At 40.9% G+C, this 25,177-nt stretch overlaps 1 protein-coding gene across 9 annotated transcripts in view; it reads right to left on the bottom strand.

The window, feature by feature from the left end:
- The window catches only part of YAP1 (Yes1 associated transcriptional regulator), a 79,200-nt gene that overhangs the window by 7,244 nt on the left and 46,779 nt on the right, over positions 1–25,177 (bottom strand). For 2 of the 9 annotated variants that reach the window (XM_053385682.1, XM_053385687.1), the window contains 3 exons: positions 15,087–15,280; positions 12,834–12,881; positions 678–808 (listed from right to left, as the gene is read on the bottom strand). In XM_053385682.1, the coding sequence (XP_053241657.1) occupies positions 678–808; positions 12,834–12,881; positions 15,087–15,280 (373 nt within the window). Of the gene's footprint in view, positions 1–677; positions 842–12,833; positions 12,882–15,086; positions 15,281–25,177 lie in introns of all 9 variants that reach the window. The other 7 variants (XM_053385683.1, XM_053385688.1, XM_053385685.1 and 4 more) reach the window with 4 other exon arrangements.

Here is a 25,177-nt window from a genome sequence, read left to right as displayed (position 1 = left end):
TACATATATCCCCAGTTTTTCTGAGCTCCTGAAATCTTTATATTTACCGTTTTCAAGCGTATCTTTGCAACAATGAGGGCTAGAAACATTTCTTTAAATTAGATGCACAAAACAGTTCACAAGGATCTATCTGAACAGGCTGCACAAATGAATGCCCCCAAAAAACCCTGTTAGCCTGTAAGCTCTGCAACTTGATATGTAAAAACCTTATCACTGTTTCCTCTGTAAATGCTACAAAGGATAAAAATAGAACCAGGGCTGCTGCAGAAACTCCTTAAAGTGAGCCCAACGTTAGATCTCATTGCTAAACTTTTGAAAAGCTTTTCTGAGTCAGTAATTCTAAACGGCTGTTCATCAATTGACTTGCGCCGGGGCAAACATGTTATGACTTTGAAGACGAACCCTTCCTACAAGTCTGAACAGTTGATTTCCTCCCGCAGGAGACAGCTTTTAATCCTCAACTTAAAAAACAAAGCAAAACAAAACAAAATCTGGACTTTCCATTTAAGGAAAGATTCATTTACAGCTGTGGTTCTTGGAAAAGACAGATGTTCCAAACAGACGATTACATGCACCAAACAGAATCTTTTCTCTCTCTCTCTCTCTCTCTCTCTCTCTCTCTCTCTCTCTCTCTCTTTTGCAAAGCAAAACCACCAATTGTAGTTACAGCTACTAACCTGTTAAGAAAAGGATCCGAACTATTTGTGGTCATTGTTCTCAGTTCTTGAGACATTCCAGGAGAGGACACTGGATTTTGCGGAACTCCATCCTGTTCCATGCTGGGAAGCTGACTGCGAAGAGCCAATTCCTGCCGACCAAGTTGTAGCCGCGTTAGTATATTCTGTGCACAAAGTTCAAAATCCATCGGCACCACTAAAGAACAGGCAAGAACAGGCATCCACACTACGCACAACCAGAAGGGTGCCCATTTCACCTTTGTTTCACATTGTCCCAGCACACATTTTAATGCAAATCCTGCAATAACAATAACAATTATGATTTTATTAATTATATGCCGCCCATCTGACTGGGTTGCCCCAGCCACTCTGGGCATACCTATGTAAGACTACAAATACGATTCCTCCCTCTAGTCTAGAATTCTGCATCTCGTCTCAGAGCTGCATTTGGTTCAGAGCTACACATACATATTCCAAGTAAATCTGATGCAAATTGCCAAGGAGAGGCAAGGAAGGTGATCCTGAGGTGGAACTGTGGAGTCAACAGGTTCGAACGACACGAAATACGGTTTAGCAGTGGAGGCACAGATTCATTGTGATTTATTCACTTTCAGGAAGTGCATGTCTGCCTATTTAGCCAATGGCAGGCAGGCAGGCTGCGGCACTAGCAAAACCCTTTCCCTTAAAGAGGAGATATTTCCAGGGGGGCTTTTTTGAGTATTTTTTTCTCTGAAAAAAATTTGATGCACCATGTAAGTTTGAGAACCTCTGCCCTAGCTACTCATTGAACTACTATGTTATAGGCGCCTGGAAGTTAAAATTTCTGGGGTTCTGGTTTAATAATTCCCACTTGAAACAAACGTGGAAAATTTCAAGAGCAGCAGCAGTAGCCAATGTGTTGCTCTTCAGATGTTGCTCTGTGATTTTCTAACACCAATTCCTAATGTGTACAATATCCTCTGTTTTTAGTATTTTCAGGGAGGGGACGGATCTTAGGCAGCAGTACTCATTCTGGGAGTAATTGAACTCAATTGGGCTTACTTCTGAGTAGACATATATAGGATTGCACTGTTGGGAAATGTATGGTACGTTTTTATTTCAATACAGTGCTTCAAAAGCATATTGGAAGGGTTCAGATTTTTGTCCTTGTTTCAAAAATATATACTATTCTATATATAAAAAGAACTGAAAAAAAATCTGGCTGAAAACTATTTTTATTTCTTCATTGCTTTTTTTTAAAAAAAACTATGTCAAACTTTTCTAACGGCCCTTGGGAAAGAAAGAGACTTAACACTCATTGTTAGTACAAAATTCTAATTTTGGATATTGAAAAATGAGCCAAAACAATCCATCAACCCGTTAGAGAAGCTACTCTAAAAATGAGGTTAGCTTTTTGAAAACTATCCAGTTGGTCTCTTAAAGGCATTTAGCTGTCTGTTTTCCTCTCTCTAAAGAGTCAGAAGGTCTACATAACTTCACTGTTAGTCCCTAAATGTGAAATCCTTAGCTTGGTTTTAAAAAAGGAGGGGAATCAAGCGTCTTCTAAACATTTCCTTCACTCAAAATTTCATTATCTGGCATTCCACAGTTCTGGCTTCTTGTACATTCATTAATAGATGCTACAAAAATCTGCACAAATGTCACAAGTAAAATACTTCACAGGATCAAATCCCCATGCTTCACTCAAGCTCAGCCATTAAATAAGCAAGTGTTTGGCAGTGGGCAATGCTAAAGCCCTATCTGAGCCACACCAGGAACCAAATTAGAACTCTGGAAAAAAATCTACCCCAACAGCGAAGAAGTGAGCCTTCAAAATATGACTTGCTATTTGTTTTTGGGGTAGCTGACAAATCCAATTCAAACCCTCCCCCCTTAATATTTGCTTTAAAGAGTGGAATGTATTGCATATATAACAACTGCTATTTTTTAAAGTACCTATCTCAGTAATTAATATGTGCGATTCCATTAAACTACTGTACTGTATCTTCCTCAGTTTGTCGGTGTCTAATTTCACTCAGTTTTTCCAGTTCAACTTAATCAAAGGTTTTTCTATAGCCACTTCTGCACAGAAAGAAGGTAGGCGAAGTCAAATTTCCAAATAATGTGTCTGAAAGATTTTGACTGCTGGAACATTTGCTAAAAGGGTTCTCTATTACAGTAACTCTGGGTTCTTTAATGGTGCTGTTGTATATAAACGGACAAATCATTTACAGCCCAGCCAAAAACCAGGATTAACCATTCCCAAAATAGTTTTCCAATATTGGTTGTGCTTTTTACATGCTCCACCACAGGTGGAGAGGAAAAATCACATCGGACAGCCTGACATTTCCAGCATCAGAAAACAGTGGTATGATGCAGCCTATTAAGTTTTGATAGCATCAGATACCATCTATAAAACACTTTTATATTTACCGGTTACTTCTATCGTAGTGAAGGAGACATTTTATCCAAAGCATTTATGGCAATGAACACATAATTTATATCATTCCCATAAATGCTCTGGAATCACAATTCTTAAATCTTTGCACCACTGGATATTAAAAATTACTGCTCATGTTTGCAAATTCATCAACATACTTTCTAGGACTTAAACAGGCTCCTTACATTTCCATTCCTAGTAATTTTTCACAATGGGACACTGGACACAACCCATAGTGATTTTTGCAGGAAGTGATCTCAAAAGCTGGCAGGAACCTCTTATATGGTTCTATTGCCATATTCCTGCAGGAACAAGGATGCAAAAACCAAATGCAAAACATTTTTCTATCAGCATATAGCAACATATAAATTCTCACCATCAAGACAAATAACAGGTGATATTAGATGGGCTTTAACAATAAGCTGTCTTCGCAAAACTTAATAAAAACATCATCAACAACAATTTCCCTTGCTTATCCTTCACCATAGGGTCCCAGGGCGAGTTACAAAAACAACATAGAAATGCAAGTTTAAAATCAGTTAAAACAATTTACAACCAGAAGGAGAGGTCCTAAAATCTCTGTTGTCATAGACCAGGATCAAGTCGTGCATCTTAGAATCATGCAACAAAAGCTGTACAATGAAGTTGCCAGACGTACCTTTGAGGGGAGAGATCTCCACTCTTTGTGGGCTTCTACAGAGAATGCCCTTCCCTGGGCTACCAACCCCTCTACTTTGAGGGAACTCAGCGGAAGAGGTGGTCTTTCAAATATTTGGGGGCTATGTCTTTAGGCTTTGCAACACTAATTAATTTGAGGACGTTGAATTGGACCCAGAAACAAACTGGCAAACTAAACTATTATAGGTGTTTTGAAACTAATAAACAACAACAACAACAACAACAATAATAACAATAATAAAATTATTTATACCCCGCCCAACTGGCTGGGTTTCCCCAGCCACTCTGGCTGGGTTCCAACAAAATATCAAAAATACAATAAAACAACGGACATTAAAAACTCCCCTAAACAGTTATGTAAGTTCTAAATGGAGTCCGAGCTCATAATCTCGAATTTTGGATCAGTTGAAATTTCCGAGTCATTGTCCTGGGCAGCCTCAAAGAGAGTGTGCTGCAACAATCCGATGTTGGAAGTTGCCATTGCATGGAATACTGTGGCCAAGTCACCTCTGTACAAAGACAACCTAGCTAGTGAACCTGCTGTAGATGGAAATAGGCACTCCCAACTAGTGACAATGTTCGAACAATACAAGTCCCTTCATGCTAGTAGGAACCTGTTCCTTCAAGGGGAGCGCAACCCTATCCAGAACAAGCAGTCTACCCAACCTTTCAGACTCAAGAACATGAAAAACATAACAACCTCTTTCTTATCAAGATTCAGATTCAATCTGCCCTATTCAATAATTATCCAACAGGTGTGCAAGGAAGGGAGCTTTTCCTCCCAGAAATAGCCTCTGCAGAGGGGGAAAAGTGCTGAAAGCCTACTTCTCAACAGGAAGTCATCTAGATTCCACCTTGGTTGAAGGACTGGCCAAATGCGTGTTCTAGAGAAGTTTATGCTCTATTTTGTCAAAGGAATCATGAGATCACACAACAGAATAAAGCAATTGCATATGGAATTGCTTTACAGCTATGTTTATCACGGCATACAGAACGCTAACCAATTCTATAAATAAGCCAGCTGTAGGTATGTATCAAACTTTATTTTACTTTTTATGTGTCTGAATGCCGCAAGGAATACAGCTGCCAAAAATGAATGGAATCTTCCAAATTACTTTCAGCAGAACTGCAGAAGACTCTCATAGAATTGGATTATTTAAATTTGATCCAAAATAAATCCATCCCACTAATGGCCCTAAATCTTTTTAATGCTTTTTTTTCTAAGCCAGGCATCCCAAAACTCGGCCCTCCATATGTTTTTTGGGACTACAACTCCCATCATCCCTAGCTAACAGGACCAGTGGTCAGGGATGATGGGAATTGTAGTCCCAAAAGATCTGGAGGGCCAAGTTTGGGGGTGCCTGTTCTAAGCAGTGGACCCTCTCTCATACTGATGGCCTATTTGCCCTGAAAGCAGCTGAACAGAGTTTCAGGGTTTGTCTGCATTTGAACACTAGCAGATTATTTCAGAGAAGGACTGAGGTTCAAGAAATGAGGCCTGGATTCTACAGGATCATGTTCAGCCACGCCCTTTTCCAGCATCACCGGGCTAGTTCCCAAGTCTTAAGACAACAAGCCAATGATTGGCTAGTGCTAAAAAAACTGCTCATACCAATAGTTTACTCACATGGCCAGTAAAAGCACTTTTCATTTGAAAGAAGCTCTGATCTCACAAGCCAGTTTGCAGCTTCCATGTTTACACACTGCTCATGCCAGGTAGTTTAGCACATGTCAGCCACAGGCATTTTGCCAACGATGCCTTTCTCTGCATCTTCATCCATGCAGATAGAATGCTAACAACTTCTTGCAAAACTACAATCACTTGCGAAGTCCTAAGACTTTCTCCTGAAACAAAGAGGGCGACCCACTTCGGTGTCATGGTGCAAATACTTCACAGATGCGGAGTATATACTTGAAGCTAAATTTCCACTTAAACACACAGCTGCTCCCTTGAAGCCCAATTTTTCATTCAAACAAAAAACGTGCTCCTGGCTTTTGAAATTATATTTAATAAATCAAGTGTTTCAGACTTGACGAGGGACTGAACATAACTTACGCACAGAAAAATAAAAGAACACGGCAAAAGCTAAAAAATCCCACAACAGTATCAGCTGCTAAGCTCTCTTGATTTCATCACACCACATGTATTAAAAACCCTAGACATGTTTCCTCTATGTTTTAGATTTACTCCGTGTCACACACCTTACCTGTTCCATTGTTCCATTGTAATTTGTTACTGGCATGTTTCCTGTTTTCCATCACAAGAGAATCAGTAAAAAACACATATATGTGAAAAATTAAAGCGGCAATAGCCACAATAGCTACAACAATTAAGGTGGATTTGCTTTTCCAGTGAAAACTAACCAAACTCGAAGCTGGTGCAGAATCTCGACTTAGTCATAGCACCAAACTATGTTTATGCTTTGAGGAGCTGAGTGCTCCTTCACGTCCCCCCTCCTGGCAAACACATAATTCAAGCGTTTAGAAAAATGCCAACTTATGGTTTGCCTCAAGCCAGGCCAGGAGCACAGAGTCACCACACGCAAGCAAAGGAAGCGTGAGCCTTCTCAAAAGATTGCACACATACCACCAAATTATGGTTTGGCAGCACATGAGAACAATATGAAGCTTGCTTACCCATGAAAATAGCTGCTTATGTGAATGGACTAAAATGGCAGGAGGGGATTCATGAAACAGTGCAGCTTCTCTTGAGCAGTTAGAAAATACATTGCCTGCAAATAATTGCTCACACAAGTGATCTGCTCTGTGTGTTTTTTCCAGGCACAGGAGGAGGAATAACAATCTACCAGGAGTCTTTCTGTAGCTATACTATTCACATGAATGGAGCATTCACATGAAACAGGCCGTAGTTAACTTCTGCCCATTTCACAATCTATACATGCTTGTGTCAGTCAACATCCTGCTTTGAAGCTAGCTACATAGGACTCACTTTCTCCCTGGGGGAAAAAGAGAGAAGAGAGCCTTGTTTAATTTTCTGAAGCACTACCTGTACGTAGCCATTTCTCTCTCTCTATCCAGAAAATAACTTCTTAGTGTTAGATGGCATCAAGCAACTCCTTCATCAGTTCTGAACAGCCTAAAAACTGCTCAGCAACCCGGAATGAATAGTATGTGCTTCTGAGGTCTGGCAAAGGCTTTGAGCCACATTGGGAGAAGATGGAACACCATGACATCTGACTCATAATCACTCACTCACACACTTATTAAAGCTTTATTATTATTATTTCGCCGGGAAACTGAACACAGAAGGGCTCAGTTTTGAACTGAAGTCCTGAGTGAACACACAACCTCACTATTCACAACACCACATGCAATATATGCAAACACATTGGGTGGAATATGGATAGACTTCAGGTCTGGGCTTTGGAGCATTCACTCCAGGTCCATGGCTTTAGTAACAAGTAAAATTTGCCTAGTCTGCCAGGCCCGCAGCCAGATGCAGGCAAGCAAACAGCATTTCAATAAAAAGGTTGTCAGAAAGAAGTCCAAATACTTTTAAGGTAGATGTCTACCCATACTGGTTTTGACAAATGCAAATTCCTCAGTTCAACTAACCTTGGTTAAAAGCATCAGCTACTTGACAACAGGACAGACAAAAAGGAATTACTTTTTCACACAGCATATTAGATTGTGAGTGGCTGTGTGTTGTGATGATTTTGCTATGAGAGGCAGTTGGTGGGGAACGTAACCAAAATACTACTATTGCACTTATGTCCTTCTTGTGGGCTTCCCACAGGTACCCAAATCACCACACTAGAAACAGAATGAATGGCTAGATGGGCCTTTGTATTATCCCAGAATGGCTGCCACCTTCCATTTGAAGCACATTATTATAGGGCAAGCGATGGCGTCAATGTCCTTTAGTCCAAGAGCTAAGCTACATATTATGCAAATCAATGTGGTGGAGTCCTTCCCGGATTGTACTACTTTATAGACTGCAGGTAGGATATTGTATTTTACAGCTTTAAATGAGCTGCCTCCGAATTGCCCATTACATCCAAACTGGCCAACTGGTTTATTCTTGGGAGTACATACCAAGATACAAAAAAAGGATCAGATAGAGTCTGTTGCTGATCTGCATCTCCAGCAATAAACATATTTTGGACCATACACTTTCTTAAAAGTGGTGTGAATTTAACACAACTGATATATAATCTTTCTGTATTCCATTAATTCCATTGTTTTCCTTGACAGCTATTTTCAATGATATGGAAGAGCCTGTTTTACACACATTATTATTATTCCCCTCCCCAAAAGGACCGTCCTCTTAAGGGCACATTTTAGCCATTTTGTTTCAAGGCTCAGTAGCAAGCACAAAAGGCTGCAAGCAAGGCAGCATGCAAATGTAATCGTATGATAGTAAGCCCTGCTTAGATCCTGATCGCTGCATCACCTTAAGACCTGCTTGTATAGACTGACAAAACACGGACTAAAATGCAATCCCACTGATGACGTACAATCCAGGACAGACTAGCACAGATTAGCAGAATGCATAATGGTCCTCAGCTAATACATTTGGATTCCTCTCAGTCATTCATTGCATGTTACAAGCATTTTAATACGGTAGGCTGTAAAAAGAAAGGGGTGTGTGAGGCTTTTAGTGGAGATAACTTAAGAGCTACTAAGGTAAGCAGGCCAAGCAACTGCAAGTAGAGCACAAAATCTTCAGGTCACTAACCAAACCGATGTCTGCGGGGGGAATCCCCCCTCCTTCAGAGAGTGTGGCAAGGAGTGAGTTCACTTTCACTGTAAAAACAACCACCACTCTACATGATGACTTCCACTTTAAGATTTGATTCTGTGTGCTGCAACCCAGACTCTATCCCAGGCGGGTATTTTTACTGGGGTGCAAAACTTGACTTCACTCTTCTAGCTGTGGCAGCCCTCAGAGTAAATGTGTGCCAAGCCTACACCAGCCCATTTCCATTCATTTGAGGTCAATGTGCACGAGCCCAATAGCTTAAAAACAGAAAACATTTTATTTCGGCAAATTAATGGCATACATTAACGTGGGAGGGGAAGTGAATCACCGATTTTATAACACTAGGCAAGGACAGGCACCATCAAAACAGGCTGCTGCAGAAACTTAAAGGAAAAGAGAGAGGCGGTGCTCTGTTTCAACGTTTTAAAGAATCAGCATTGGGTTATTTTGCTCATCTGCTTGCCCTAAGGTAGGATATCTTACTTACCTAAGCATTCAGCAGACACCTGCCAGCTCAGCCTGTTTTTTCTTTAAAACTTTCAAGGAAAGGTGCTTCCTCCAACTTACCTGGGCAATTAATTTTGTCGCCGCCCCCACCCACCCTATCCCCCTACAGTTTCAAACAGTTACTTCTTGACCCATACGACCAGTAGAATGGATGAACAGTTGTTTTAGAGTTGTCTAACCTTAAAATGTTTTTTTAAACAAACAAACCCTGTCAACATGCTTCCTTAAGACTTCTTTAGGGAAAATATTTGCTGGAACTCATAACTTGCCGAAACCTCTGTATGCTGCTTGTGGGTTTCCTCTGCGTTCTTTCAAACAACTTTCTTCGATTAGCCAGAATGGGTCATACAAGGACCAAGTACTTACGGCAGTATTACTTTCCTGTTGATCCAGGTAAGAAGATATAAGGAGCACTAAGAGGGAGAAAGGGTTGGACCACTTTGGCTCCCGACACATGAAGCTGGGTAGGGAAAATCATGACTAACTCATTAAAATGGGTAATTATTTGCGTAAGATTAACTTGAGGGATAGCCACTGTGGTGCCCCCCTTTCCCGATGTTGCTGGACTACAAGTCCCATCATCCCTGATAGGACTTATGATCAAACAACACATTGAGGGTATCACTTGGCTACCCATAGTTGAGCTGTTCTTTCCTAAGCCATAGATCATACACATGGCAAAATGCATTATAACAGGAGTGCAATTAGGATGTTTGTCTCAAGTCAGAGATTACTTCTGCCCAGCCAATAAGCCAATAATATCGCCTGAGACTTGTTCCCACATTGTACCAGCAATGTATGGGGGGTTTGGATAACCTAAGTCAGTGGTTTGTGCACACACACCCCTCCATGGACCACTTGCAAACTGCTAAGCACTTAATGATTTTTCTGCCTGCTGTAGAAATTGTAATGTAGATGCTCTGTGATTTTTAATTTTATTGTTACATGTATCACATTTTATTGTATTCCAGAGATTTCAAGATATAATACAATAACAGTGAAAATGCTATTAAAATAATTATATGGATGTGCCCATTTCCTGTCTTCAAATTCGCAGACACCTGAATGAAACTCATGGATCACTGGTGGCCCAGGGTTCAAGTTTTCAGAACCTGTGACCTATTTTTTCCCCATGCAATATACTTCCTCCCTTTCCCATGGACAGATGAAGAAGACTATCCTGTGACATGAGAACTAGACTTGTTGTGTTGACATAGTAGAAGAGGATGGCTTGACTATGTGGCAGTTTGAATAAAGCACACGGCAGAATCCCTACCTTTCCAAGGAAAATATAAGAGGTTAAGTTAATAAATAAATAAATCTTGGGTTTATGGTAAAGCTTGGATCCAGCAGCTTTGATTCTCACACACATTCTGAAAAGGATGCCAAAATGTGCAAACCGCAGGAGTTGAAAGGCCTGACAAATGTATTCGAAGGCAAGCAATTTGCTCATGAAGCCAAACTTGAGAAGATGGAAGAAATTACAGAGCCACTAAAAGGTACAGAAATGAGAATGGAGGTGGCAAGGACAGAACACAGCAGACAACACAGTGTAGTTTTGCTTTGGTTTCTGTCACTTGTCTGTTACACCGAAGAGAGGAATTTATCAAAAGGTTCTCTCAAGCAATTTCAAGCGCATCTTTAAATATAAAAGCTGAAAGTTTCATTAGCTAGGACCAATATATGGAACATACAGCCTACTGGGATCAATGTTTCATGTCTTGCAGCTTTAAAAACAACTGCAAATATGAAAGGTATATTTGATATTAAGAGTTCTGCTAAAAAGGAATGCTTTGCAGGAGAAAGAACTCACGTGGATCAAATTTTCTTTTCCAATCACGATTTAATCAATCACTTTACGGAGCTAGGAAGTATTTATTCTCAGATGAGACAATTTTGGATGTTGTGATCTTCCTTTCTTCTATATCACCTTGTTCACAATCTTATCAAGAACTTAGCAGGATTCTACACATATCTCTATCTCCTGCTACCTGCTTACAGCACACAGAGAGATAACCTATCAATTCTATGATTCTATCATGGCCATTATTGCATAGTGGATCTTGTGCTAAATAGCTTAATATGTGAATTCCAACAGGAGTGGAACCTGCATTTTAGATCTCCAAGTGGCTCTGAAAATGTTAGACCAAAATCTTTTTAAAACACAAAATTCTAAATCAACAGGATCTCACTAAAATGTAGAAATTGGAGTCAGCCCCATTAAGAATTGGAGTCACAAACAGAAGCAGTGCTGAGCAAAACATAGCTCTAAAACTAACAGAAATATCAGGCTGATTCTAATAAAAGCAAAAAACCTGATAAAGGGTATCAGCATTGCTATGTTTTTATGTGAAACAGAAATGTGTTCCAATTCTCACAGTGAAAGAAGGAAGAAAATACCGTGCACTTTGCTTAGTGATGCTCCTAAGCTTTACAAGAGCCTGCCATGGGAAGTTTAAATTGGCCAAATCCAACAGCTTGCCCTGACAAAGCAAATGAATGACAGTCAGTCATGAGATTCTGATAGAAGGCAGCTCTGAGTGTACAAGCTCTGGTGGTAACAACTTCCAAGCAATAAAGGCCTTGGTAGATTCTCCAGAGCTACCAGATGAATTTATTGAGCCAGATTCTACTATTTACTAGAATTGGATTATTAAAAACAGCATGGGGCGAATAAAGCATAGCACTGAGGTTGAGTATGTTGTTCTGCACACAGAAAAACAAAACTTCATTGCCTGACGGCAGAGCAAAGCCCATAAACTGATGAGATAAAAACAAGCTACTGGGTTGAAGCAGCAAGCCAAACTGAGTTGGAATGCCATGTGATGACACATACAAGATCATGAAGACAAAACCAGTGTGCTATAGCAGATGGAATGTTGGCCTGGGCCAAGGAGATCAGAGTTTAAAACCCAGCTCAACTATGAAGCAAAGCAAATGACGTTGGTGAAGCCACTAACTCTCAGCTCCATATTTCTGAGAATTTTCTGTTTAAGGGACAACCACATCTATGTCATCCTGAGCTCCTTAGAACGAGGGCACTTCTATGATGAACAGAACAAAGTTTTCAGGAAGTTCAGCTTGCATGATGTTGTGTCGCCTCGCTCCTGCTGTAGCCTATAAAAAATTTGTTTTACTCAAGTCTCTGCAGCCACCGCAAGAAGGTAAAAGAATCCAGGCCTGCATCAAGCTGATGTTATACCCTTTTCGCTGAACAGCTAAATTATGAGGCATCTCAGCTGCCACAAAGGATTTTTGAGAGATATCAGATTTGTATATCAAATCTAAAAATGAGGGGAAAGGCTGTTAATATAAAAGCACCCACCAATCTTGATATTTAGTTCAGCTTACTCGATAACTGAAGTTTTATGGCTGTGAGGTGTTGAGGTGAAAGGAGCTAGAACACTTTTAGAGGAGAAGGATTTGCAAGACTGACTGGGAGTCATATTGAATAGTGCTGATGCAACATAGACTCTTGAAGTTGGAACAGAAATCTTGTCTCTTCTTCCTACTGGAACATTTTAGGAGTGTTGAGGTCTCAAGTACCCAAAAGAGAACTTTACAGCAATACAGCTTTGTCTTCAGCATTATTCCTGGCAGTGAGAAATGCTATCTGGGAATCACAGCATCATGTTTGAGAAAAACACAGAGCAAGCAAGACGGTGTATTTTATTAAGCCAACTAGAGCTCCTTTTTCAGGCATGCTGAGGTTACTGGCAGGCTGTGGTTCATAAAATACAAACAGCTTCATATAGCCCAAGCACCTTGTACAGCTGATCTAAGTTAAAAAATGTTTCTTATCTTGCTGAAACATTTGTTAGGAGCCTACCTGACGTTTTGGAGAATTTGCTGTGCTGGGATTGATATTCCGCAATGCCTAAGAGTAAAAGAAATAAGATGGGTAAGCATTACTCTTTTTTTTCTTTTCTTTTCTGCCGAGCGTGGTTGGGGTAGCTAGGCTGATTTGACAAACACATCACTCTCTTAGCATTCTGACGAGGCAAGTTCCTGAGACAGCCAAAGATGACAAAAGGGTAAGGGAGTTAAGAGCTGACAAAAGCTGCTGCATAATGGAACAAGACGCTTAGGGGTGCTTACAGAGCACACGAACACACGTCATTTAACAGATAGGGGACATCAAGGTAGAGAACACGGTCTGGCCTGAAGTTAGTCAACTTCTCAAGAGGAAGTTACCGAAGAAGAAATCCAAAATTAGAAGCCTTATCTAAAAGCATGCTGGCACGGCGGCATATGAATTTGTTTGAGGATTAATAGCAAAGCAGTTATAGGAAAAGCTTAGACTATTTCAGCTGAAAAGACCCTTCTTTTTAACTTGTCCAGAGAAAAGTCATCATCAGTTTTGTTTTTAAGGAAGTGACACACATTCTGCAATAATCCAGTTTACACAAAGTAGTTGTGCCTGCAAATATTCATTCGGTGCAGAATGTAGTGCGAGAGTTAGACTCCAGAATGAGGGCAGTTAAAGCAAGAGGCGATGAAGTCAAAAGCCTGAGGAAGTGATCTCCCAAGAGCATGAAAATATTTCATGATGCAGGACCCATCACCCAAAGGGGAAAAGAAGTTTAAAGAGGTTAGGATGTCTGCGATGCCCCATAACCTTCACAAAAGGTGATGCCAGACATTTGAGACAAGGAGCTAATCAATAATTAGCAAAAGATCTAGGACAGGAAGCGCTAATTGAGAGCGACAGTTCTAGAAGGCAAGCTTAATTGTCTCTTTGGGGTTCATGCCTCCAGGGTTATTTTAAAAAAAGAAAAGCAAAAGCAGCAATCAGCCTACAACCACATTGGAAAAACCATTAAAAGCTTTTAAAAACTAATTAAAACTGAAGTGAAAACACTCACTTAATCCAGTTTGCTTTTAAGAAAGCTAGGCTCTTGAGAATAGCTTGCAACATACACGTTGCCTAATGTGGATGAATTCTCCCAGCCCACCCTTCTGTCTCGTAAATCACAGCGAAGCTGTACATAATGGGATGTGTGTGTACCATTGGCACACTCACATCAAGAATCTTTATCCAATGCCAAGGTTTAGCAAAATGCTAGTGACAAATTTCACATTTGCTTAGGGGGCATGGGGGGGGGATGAAGTGGTTGCTCTTAGATGGGTATTGTGAAGTAAATCCATGATGCCCAAATCATGAATCCAGTGACAGAGTTCATAACCTGGAGTTCGCATGAACGGTTCTGATTTTGTCAAATCGCAACTCATACTTAACTCACCACTACAAGATGTGATGATGGAAACAGGTATAGATGACTTCTTTTTTTACAAAAAGGTGGGGCAAACCTTGAAGACATGTCTATCAATGGCTATAAGCTACGAGAGCTAAAGGAAACCTCCACGTACAGAGGCACTATACCTCCAAAAACAAGAATGCTAGGACTGTTAACAAGGCCAATATCTTCATGCCTTGCCTGCGAACTTTCAGAAGAACTTGGTTGGTTGCTGATGGAAACAAAGCAGTGGACTAAATAGCCCTACAGCCCAACTGCAGTTCATATGTCCTTATGGACCGCTTTGTTTTTACAGACACTGTGGGGAGCATTTTAACTACAAAGGAGTTGGGAGGCCTCAACTCAACAAGGCCAATTCCATTTTACAGGCTCCGTCCTTTGTGAAGCTGGAGAACTCGATAGGAACAATTTTTCCATGCAGAGCATTAATAGCTTTTGCAAAGTATCCCAGCAGATTGTAGTCCATGTGGCAGTGTTTTAAGTGCTGAAAAGAGCGCCAATGCTAGGAAGCATTGCAGCAGAGGTGGGAAGGGGGGAACCCACCTTGCAACAGACGCATTCTGAAGCGGCAATTGACCCTGAGATACATTCATAGCTGTGATGGTCCTGTCTGCTTGCAGCAATGTCACTTTCCTTGGGCAATTTAGTGGAGTAAACATTCCTTAGAGTGCATAGGCCTGAATGCTTACCTTCCACACGAAAACAAGGTACCTCTTCCATCCTCCAAACTATTGATGCTTGCTGGAACTACAAGTGGATGAGCACAGCGCCACCCACACATGCACAAGCAGCCATTTATGTTAGAGTGGAAGCGCTTGTCTAACCTGCGGCCTCACCTGCCGAAGCAGTTCTTGGTGTTTCAGCCGCAACCTCTCTTTTTCCATCTGCAGTTGCTGTAGCCTCATCTGCTGCTGTTGATTGGAGTTGCTGCCCCCCAGAACTCCACCAGGCGGACTTTGGGGGGCTATTGGGGGTGGCTGCTTCACGGGAGCACTTTGGCTGATTCTCTGGCTCATAGCTGTGAAGGAAAGCAATAGGGCAGGCGTTTTAAAAAGCAACTTGAAAGCCGCAGTTCAGAAAGCTATCCATTTGCGTTTCCAAATGGATTTAAGGTAGACATCCAAAGTCGTACAGTGGTACCTCGGGTCTACGAACAGCCCTGTTAACTAAATATTCGGGAAATGAACTCCACAAAACCGGAAGAAGGTGTTCTGGTTAGCGAACTTTGCCTCGGAAGACGAATGGAAGCCAAACGGTGGAAGGGCACCGGCGGCAGGAGGCCTCGGTAGGGAAAGCGTGCCTCGGTCTAAGAACGCTTTGGTTTAAGAACGGACTTCTGGAACGAATTAAGTTCGTAAACCAAGATACCACTGTACATTATCATGGCCCAAAATGTGATTGTGTAACAGGCTTCATGGATCATTCTGGCATAAAGGTATAAAATGAGTAGTGGTGAGTTTCATTTCAAAATGGCAGACGCCACAGGCAAAGATATGGCTCAACTCAAACTTGTTGCTTATTTCTACTTGAGACTGCTTAGCTTCTGAGGAAGTGTGCATGGACACGAAAGCTCATACCAATAACAAACTTAGTTGGTCTCTAAGGTGCTACTGGAATGAATTTTTTTATTTGTTTCGACTACAGCAAACCAACACGGCTACCTACCTGTTACTAGATTCTGACAATTAGGCTTGACAAGGCTTGCTTCATTACTTCTATAAGGTCTCTAGCCCTCATTGCTGCCCATGGTTGAATACATTCATGTAGCATCTGTGGTGAGCTCTGATACAGCAACATTTGCAGTCCCCCTATTCATTCATTCATTTTTGCTTTTTACCCATCTAGTCATTTCTACCCTTTTCTCAATTCCAGTGCTACTAAAAACAGCTGTTGCCGGAAGAGTATCAGTTATAAACTGCACAAGCAATTTATGTGCAGTTTATTCAGAGTGCGGAACCAGGGTTTTCTTGGTGATAAAAATATTGTAGGAGATCTATCTCGGTCCATAACTTTCCAGTACGCATTTATTGTGGGGTTTTTATATACACTGAGATTTTTCCAGTACCAAGTATATATTTATTATATTCCTATGCCTCCCCATAACCACTGGGAAGCATACATAAAATGCTAAACATGGTTTAAAAAACTAAAACATTTAATTCTACTACAGAAGAAGTGTTGTGGGCTGTTTTCTATTTTATTTATGCTGACAATTCTCTGAATGAACTGGCAGACCACTTAAGACTCTAGATTAACTTTCACATCTCAAATATGTATAGTAAACACTGAAGTACCATTCACAGCATCATCCCAAAAATATCAGCCTTATGGCTGCTCTAAATCCAAACTGCAAGGAAGGTGTTCAACAGAATGGAGCATTGTAGTACATTTTCTCATCACATTTAATGTCAGAAGTTTAAAAGGAAGATTTGCAATTGTGGGTGGCAAATGGTAAACATAAGATGATTCGGAGATGAAATAATCTGAATTTAAAGCAGCCTCTCGCTTGTTAGTATGCATTAACTCAGAGAGCCTCTGTTCTGAACACCTAGACATTGTAACTAGAAATGCTTGCATACCTTTCCCCCTTTTTCATTTCTTTTGCGTTAAATCATGGACAAATCGTACACAATTGCTGTGTGCTATAATCACAAGCAGAAGTGGAAATGGAAAAGGACGAAATGTAAAACTTAGGAAACAACAGCACAAAATAAATTCCTGTTTGAAAATACAAATATGTGTTTTTTAAAAAGAGAGAGCGAGAGAAAGGAAAAGGAAAAGAAATGCTTTTTGAATGTCAGAATCTGAAGAAAAGGATAAATCCTAGAACAACTCTGTCTTGGGTTGTGTTTTAGGATGCACCCACACCCAGAACTTTTAACAACCAGGGATCACAGAACTGAAGTCTTCTCTTAGCTGATAGAGACCATGGATTTAGATAATCCAGCAAACTTCACAGTGAATTCCACAACAGGAGGCCCTGCACTGCTTGAAAAGCCAATTCTGAAATGAGGGGGAAGTTAAAAACTAGTTGCTCATACTGTACAAAGAGTGGGCTCTTTAAAAATAAAAAATAAATAAAAGCCTCAATATGCATGTCCAACTTTCCTTGTGTGCATCAAAAGCAGTTGTTAAAATCATGGTCATAAGACAGTTTTATTTTGATGTCTTTTAAGTATTTAGTGATCCAAATCTCTCCCTATTGCTGAGAACAACCATCTTCCCATATATTTTCAACCAGAACAGTCTAATAAAAGGGGAGAACAAACTGAATTCAGAACAGCGACGGCCTGGAAGACAGAAAGCAGGACGCCGAGATGACAGTTCCTCCCTAGGGAGGCTCACTTCACAATTTGGTTTACATCAGGAGCTCTCAAAGTCAGTTTAAACTAACCAAGCACTTGGGCAGCAAGGCTGCTATTCCGATTACACGTTTTAGCCAACTGGGCTGCTCCTAGGTCATAGAAACAAAATACATTTGACGATAAATATAGGCTCATGTAGAAATTGTGCCAGTTTCCATTTCGGTTGTAAATAGACAGCCATCGGCCAGCTCCACTGGGCTGTAGATCAAACCCAGGCTATTTATAGGCATGTGGCAAAAAATAACCAAACACTTTCAATTCCTTGAACATATTCTCAGCCAGTTCCAAGACGCTCAAATGATTAGCATTTAAGAGCACAATTCCTCCAGGAACATCTCCTACAAGAGGCAAAATAAAAAGCAACAGGGTTAGAGTGGGGGGCTGGAGGCACACGGATACTTCTTCGCCCTGCCACTGTAATTCATAAAATAGAAGGAGGGGGCTGCCATGATTTTATGAAAAAAGGCAATGCCCCCAACATCTTCACGGTGCAGAAGAAACACGTTGCTTAAAAAAAGAAAACGAAACATCCTGAATGAATATATCCAGGCTTATCTGAAATCTACCAGGGTTCAGTCTGCAAATGGAGCACATCAAGAAAAATTAAGAATGTCTTCATTGTGTTATGGGCTATTATACAGGTAGCCAGGGCTATTAAATAGCTAACCATGGGTCCAGCTTTGGAAAACACATTTGTTTGTGCTATTAAACATCCTAAACTTGGCAAGCAAAACTTCTTATTGGGGCAGGGGGATAATCTATAACCAATCAAAGAAAGAGATGTTGCACAGCAAAGCCCATACAAATAAAAGCTTAGCTGTGCAACCTTCATAAAGGTAAAGGGACCCCTCACCGTTAGGTCCAGTCGCGGACGACTCTGGGGTTGTGGCGCTCATCTCGCTTTACTGGTCAAGGGAGCCAGCATACAGCTTCCAGGTCATGTGGCCAGCATGACTAAGCCGCTTCTGGCGAACCAGAGCAGCGCACAGAAACGCCATTTACTTTTCCTCCAGAGTGGTACTATTTAGCTACATGCACTGCGTGCTTTCGAACTGCAAGGCTGGCAGGAGCAGGGACCGAATAACGGGAGCTCACCCCGTCGTGGGGATTCGAACCGCCGACCTTCTGATCGGCAAGCCTTAGGCTCTGTGGTTTAACCCACAGCGCCACCTGCGTCCCACTGCAACCTTCATATGGAGCGCCAATGTTTTTACGTACCTTCAACACCACTTTGGAGGTTCAAGAAAGACATCTAATGATCTTTAAATATTTAGCTCATTTTTAAAGTCTGCCCAGACGGAGAAGGGGGGTGGGGGGGGGAGGCAAAATGACTTCCTTTATCTGCTAGAGCTAGGATTTAACCAGCTTCCTGTTCCTTACTTTCATGGGTATCAAGGAAGCATTTAACTATGAGGCTCAACACCCACAAATGGGGCAAGTAACAAAGACCTCACAGGCAGACGAGGAACAAAAATGTCTTTATTTCAAAGAGGAAAGAGAGGGATTTAGGAGGAAAGAGGGATTTGGAGCAAGGAATGAGGGGAACAGCATTTTATAACACATACCATTTAGCTACATTGTTTTTCATAACGATCACACTTTAGTAAGTTAACATTTTAGGATAGAATACAGTCTCTTCAGTTTTTCTACTCTACATCTGCAACTTGGATGAAGTTTTAAGAATATTCTATAATCGGTAGGAATCAAGATACTAGGAATACCCCGCCCCTTTCTATCTCAAAACCAAGGACTGTGCCATTCTTGGTCGTATTGATTGGTTATCTTTACAGAGAGTGGGACAAAGGGAATGCAAACTTTTATTTTATTTATTCAATTCCTATACCGCCCTTTGTCAGAAGATCACCATATTTAAGATTATTAATATTCTCTGCAATGCAAAATTCAGCAATATCTTGCATTTAATGCAGGCTGCATTTGCTCCTTTCAAAAATATGGAGCAAACGTAGGCAGGACCCTGGCATTTTTGCTTCTTTTACATAAGGCTCTCACTGTTTGTATAAATCAAGTAAGAACTGGTCCCCTTGTATTCTCCACAAAGGAAGAATAATAGAAGTTATGACTAAGCTGTTTAACTTTGAAGTGTCAGCATAGTGCACCAACTTCAATTGGCAAATCTGCAATTTATATTTTGCGTTACAAGTATACTATAACTTTCCATTAACTTTGTTTTCATCCTCAAATATGAACTGCGCATGGCACCAAGAGCAATTAAAATGGAGGGGAACTCTTTTGTATAGTATTTCTGGGCCTGAAGTTTGCAAGTGCCTTTGTGCATTCATTATGTTTAAACAATACCTTAAACAACATTTTTGCTTTTGAGGGCAAGCCTGACCCAATGTAACTGTTCAATCCTTTGCACTGTGGTAGGAAGCAGTTTGGATGGGTGGAAGTCACCCTCTGTCCAGCCCCAAACCTTTGCCCATAGAGTAATGCTAGCATCTCTACTCCAGGTGCAAGATGGTGGAAGAAGCAATGATTTCCATTGCAAGCCAAAAGCTCCTGAACAAGGCATTTGGGAGACAGGGAGGGGCTGATCTGGCCCTGGATCCAGAGCCAGCCGCACTGGCATAATTTGACAGCACTGAGTCCAATCCATACCTGATTGCCAGGCCAACACTAGCTTTGGTGCAGCCGAGTAGGGTTTTGCTTCACTCACTTTTCACACCAGCTGATGTGAGTGGCAGGACCAAGATGCAGCGGAGGCTACACTATTCTGACACACACACACACACACTGCTGCCCAGCTGGGATTAGGATTAATATTGTGTGACACAGAGCTACTTCTTACTTTTGGGAACTTGAAAGCACCAATTTTCTAACTGTCAACTCCCTCTTGCATCCTTTGAACCACCAGCAGTACATTCGTACCTTGGTTGTCAAACAGAATCCATTCTGGAAGTCCGTTTGACTTCCAAAAACCAGGGCACGGCTTCTGATTGGCTGCTGGAGCTTCCTGCACTCAATCGGAAGCCGCAGCTTCCGGACGATCAGCTTCCAAAAACGTTTGCAAACTGAAACACTCACTTCCGGGTTTGCGGCATTCAGGAGCCAAAATAGATGAGTACGAAGGCATTCAACAACCAAGGTACGACTGTACTTTAGAGGTACAGTTCTCTGAATGTGAAGTGCTCTTGTTGAAAGACGAGGGGTGTTTTCCTGTTCTGAGTACGTGGTTCTAGTCACATGCTGCCAAACACGCATGCTTGCCACTTCCCTATGGTTAGATTCTACTCCAATGCATAGCTGTCAACTTTCAGATTTGAAAATAAGGGATCAGCAGCCTCACGTGCCCCAGGGACAGTCTACGGGATATCTAACAATCCAGGATAGCAGCGGGAAGCAGCAGGAAATGGCACTGGAATAAGGAAATTTCCCGCAAAAAAAGGGAAGGTTGACAGCTATGCTCCAATAATGTCTTGAGATAGCAACAGGCTGATCATGCAGGTACAACTCATGCCCATGTATCCTAGTCACTGACATTGTGCACGTACCATAAGCATGATTCCTTCCTTCAAGCATTATAGGAGCAGGATGGGATCCAAGACAAAAGGAATTGTCAGTTGTGCTTTTCTGGTAATGAGAAGCCTGGCCTTGCTCCACTCACCTTCTGGGCCCTCAAATTGTCATGAGAATTGAGCAAGTGTTACCTCTCATTCACCCTACCTAGTTATACTTCAAGAGGCTCACGTCTGCTGCTACTTCACTTGGAGAGGCTTCCTATAAAAACCACATATACTGTAAAATGGAGAGGAAGTACCCAGACAGGTTGCATCTTTCTCCAGCCAATGTGTCAAGAATTTATAAAGAAGGTCACTAAATTTTGAACGGTTTATGTAAGACTACCCACCTAAACAGCTGAAAGGGTGAACAGCTGAATGAAAAAGAAGCTGGAATGTGTAAATAAGATGCTTCATTTAATTACCAGTGCTTGTATTCCAGTGAGAACAATGCAGGGAAATGAGGACCACTTTGTGATCCCACAAGTTGGCAAGGAAGGGAAATTCCTTGGTGGCCGAGTCTCAGTGTGTTTGATTTCTTTTGTTCCAAAATGCCTGAACAATTGGGCACATGCTACTTGCTTGCTTTATTTCTTTCTTTCTGCATCTTATGTAGTAATAGAAGCTTCCTGTGGATGAGGGTTAATTTCTGAGTTTTGCTCAGAAATTACATTTATTTCTCCTCCTTGGTGCTTTGTTTTCAGTGTTCACAATGGAAAGCAGACTGCAATGAGAGTCCATCTATTCTTGTGAAAAAAGCATTTTGAAGCCTCCTAAATCACTGAGTTGTTTTTTTAAAAAAAATCTACTTTTAACCTAGAGTTGCTAAAAACACATTTCTTAAAAGGGAGAAGGAGTGTGAAACAGAGGTTTGGACCCCGGCTTGGACTGAAGAAGAAAAGTTGGAAAGATCCCTCTATGCAGGGATTAACTGACTTTTGGGACTTGGACTTGGGTTGGGAGGAGATTGAAGTTTTGGGGGCCTTTGGATTTGGAGGGATTTTGAAATATGTCCTGAAATACTTTATGGATCTTAGTTTCAACTTTGGAAATTTGGCTGACCTGTCCAGAAGGAATAAAAGTATCGTTAGGTTGGAGTCTCCCCGAGATTTGATTTTTAGCATCAAAGAATATGAAGAAGACCTGCAGAAGGGACTTGGAAAAGAGTTAAGAGCCTCGGATATAAGATCTCCAGGTTGATGGACTATATGGAGTGGACGGAAAGGACTGGCAGAATCCGAAACCAGGGAGAGGAGATGGTGGAAGAAGATTGGAAAATTTAAAGTTTATATATAGAAATATGGTAAAACTAATGAGTGATAGAAAAACGGTGGAATGATATTCTATGGACTTAGCAGAAATGTTATAAGGAGTTAAGCATATATAAGTATTTTAGTTTTAATGGAAAATAAGGTTAAAAAAATATGTTATTTACAATATGATAGAAAATGGAGAAAGATAGAAAGGATTTGCTGAAAAAATTATTAGAAGTGGAATACAAAAAGGGAGGTGAGAGGAGGTCGAGGAAACAAGGGAATGAAAGATAGAGAATGGAAAAGGGATGATGTATGTATGTTTTAAAATTGTTTTTGTTTTTGTTTTACTTCGGGTTAGGGTTAGAGAGTGGGTTTTGGTTAGTTTAATTTGATGTGTTTAGTTTAATGGGTTTGGGTTGTGTTTTGTGTTGTTTGTATATTGTTTTGTATTGTGTTTTTTCTTTTTTCTTTTTTCTCTCGTCTTCTTTTCTTTTCTTTTCCTTTTTTGTAATCTTTAAAAGCAATAAATATCATTTTTTTTAAAAAAAAAAAGAACAACAGATGAACCAACACACATTTCAGCAGGTTTTGTACAGGACATCTATTCTACGTTTACATCTGCAGAACTCTATACCATAGCTCACATCATCCAAGCGTCTCCCAATCACCAGCAGCAGATTATTATTTTTTTGTATGGGTGGGTGGGATTATCATGGGGAGATCCTGATCTGTGAAAATTGATTCTGTTTGATTTGTGGGAAGGAAAGTTAAAATTCAAACCACTAATTTTGGATTTTCATATGTGCTGTGAGCCAGAAGGGGAAAAGGTCAGGCGAGAGAAGGGTGCGAGCAGAACAAATTCGCTTGGCACAGACATTTGAAAACTGAAACACAGCCATCACTACCACGTAGAACTTAGAACGTTTCAAGGAAGCCTCCTTTCTCTGTTCAATAGCAGGCTGTCTCCCATTTGCCATCACCCTCAATCAAAGAAGCCCACATGCTTGTGCTTCTCTTTCCCCTTCCCCCTTCAGCCGAGCTCTTTAACTGAAAAGGCCTGGAACAGATTAAAAGTTCAACCACAGAATAATTTTTTTTATAAAAAAAACTTCTGGCGTGTACTCAAGTCTGTCTGCACTATGCATACACACTGGGCCCAAAAAGGGAAACTATGCAGTGAAAAAATAAAACAGCTGTATGCCTCTCTTTTTTGGATATTGAAGCTTTTGAGTTTAACTGATGCAGCACTTCACATCTTAGGAAAGGATGGAATGCTTAAGACAAGTAGTTGCATTGCTCCAAGTGAGGAGACACCACTATTCACAGCAGACTGAGTGTGTTTTTCCAGAGGGAGATGTTCGCAGCTTGTGACCTTTGCTCTAGCTCCTTACTCCAGATAGCCTTTAACAACTCTTGCAAGTAAGAGGTGGGGGGGGGGAGCGAAAGAGATCAATGCATGGGGGAAAGGAGCAAAAAACGAAACAACCCCCCCCCAACCCTTTCCTTCTCAGATCATCAACACATGGCCCAGACATGACACTTTGCAGATCACTCTTTCCTGGGAGAAGCAGAGCTTGCCTCGACCCTACCAAACATGGTTTGGTTCACACAGTAACACAGTTCTAAGAGCTGCAGCTCTAAAATCATTTTGGTATGATCACCAAAAAATATTTTGAGCTGCCAGCACTCAGTGTAGTGATGGGCAAGTAGCCATTCAGTGTGCCTAAATTGCAACCTGCTTGGTCATCATTTCTTCCAGGTAACCAGGCAAGGAAAGTTTTGCAACCTAACAGTTGGTTCCTCTTCTACTGCCTTTCAGGTCACTGCTGAGCCACACAGGGTGGACCAATTTAAAATTACAAGGCTATTTAAATCAAATCACAGGGAAAGGGGCCAATTCATATCAAGTTCCCCATCTTTTGATTCATCTATTTCTTGAACAACTACGAATTTTAATTGGTTACTAATACAGTTAAAGCCTATCTGCTTGCCACTAAACAGAACATTTTACTACATAGGCGCACTGTTAACAGTTGTTCTGTTACAAAGCCCACTAAAGATATAAATCCATTAAGAGGAGTAATTGTGAAATTACGAGTTTCCGTTTGGCTTTATATACACATCCAGGCACTAAACAAGATCATTTACAGTTAAGTGCTCCAAACTTCACAGAAGTAATGGCTGGTAATATTTTCATGGTATGGAAAGTGTCCATGCTAGTCTACATTTTCAGTTCACACAATAAATTATTCCACTTTGGAGCTAGCTATTTTAGTGCTTGACCTTAGGACATTTTTTTTAAATTTTTGCCTCAGGTTCATCTTTTGAATAAAAAAAAATCAGGCTTTTAACTCAGTGTATCTAGTAAGGCATACTTTCTACAGGGAAGTGATCTGGGGTGTTGCAGAGTGTAATACAGGCATAGGCAAACTCAGCCCTCCAGATGTTTTGGAACCACAACTCCCATCATCCCTGACCACTGGTCCTGTTAGCTAGGGATGATGGGAGTTGTAGTCCCAAAACATCTGGGGGCCGAGTTTGCCTATGCCTGGTGTAATACCCTGAAGCACAAATGTTGTCATTTGTGAATATAATAAAAGGGGAACAAATCTGTTACAGTACAAAGAAAGCTTTACTGCATCTGTGAGCAAGCACCCTGCTTTTGAAATTATATAGTTCTGAAAGCTTTTGCAACATACAAAGCTGCCTAAAACTTGCCAAGTTATTTCTAATTCCTAGCTGACATTCACTCTTCAAGACATACAGCCAGTTTAAC

This window comes from Podarcis raffonei, chromosome 4 (genome assembly GCF_027172205.1).
Source record: "Podarcis raffonei isolate rPodRaf1 chromosome 4, rPodRaf1.pri, whole genome shotgun sequence".
Lineage (NCBI taxonomy): Eukaryota > Metazoa > Chordata > Lepidosauria > Squamata > Lacertidae > Podarcis > Podarcis raffonei.
The sequence above is the reverse complement of the archived record's forward strand: the minus strand, read 5'-3'. Positions and strand labels throughout refer to the sequence as shown.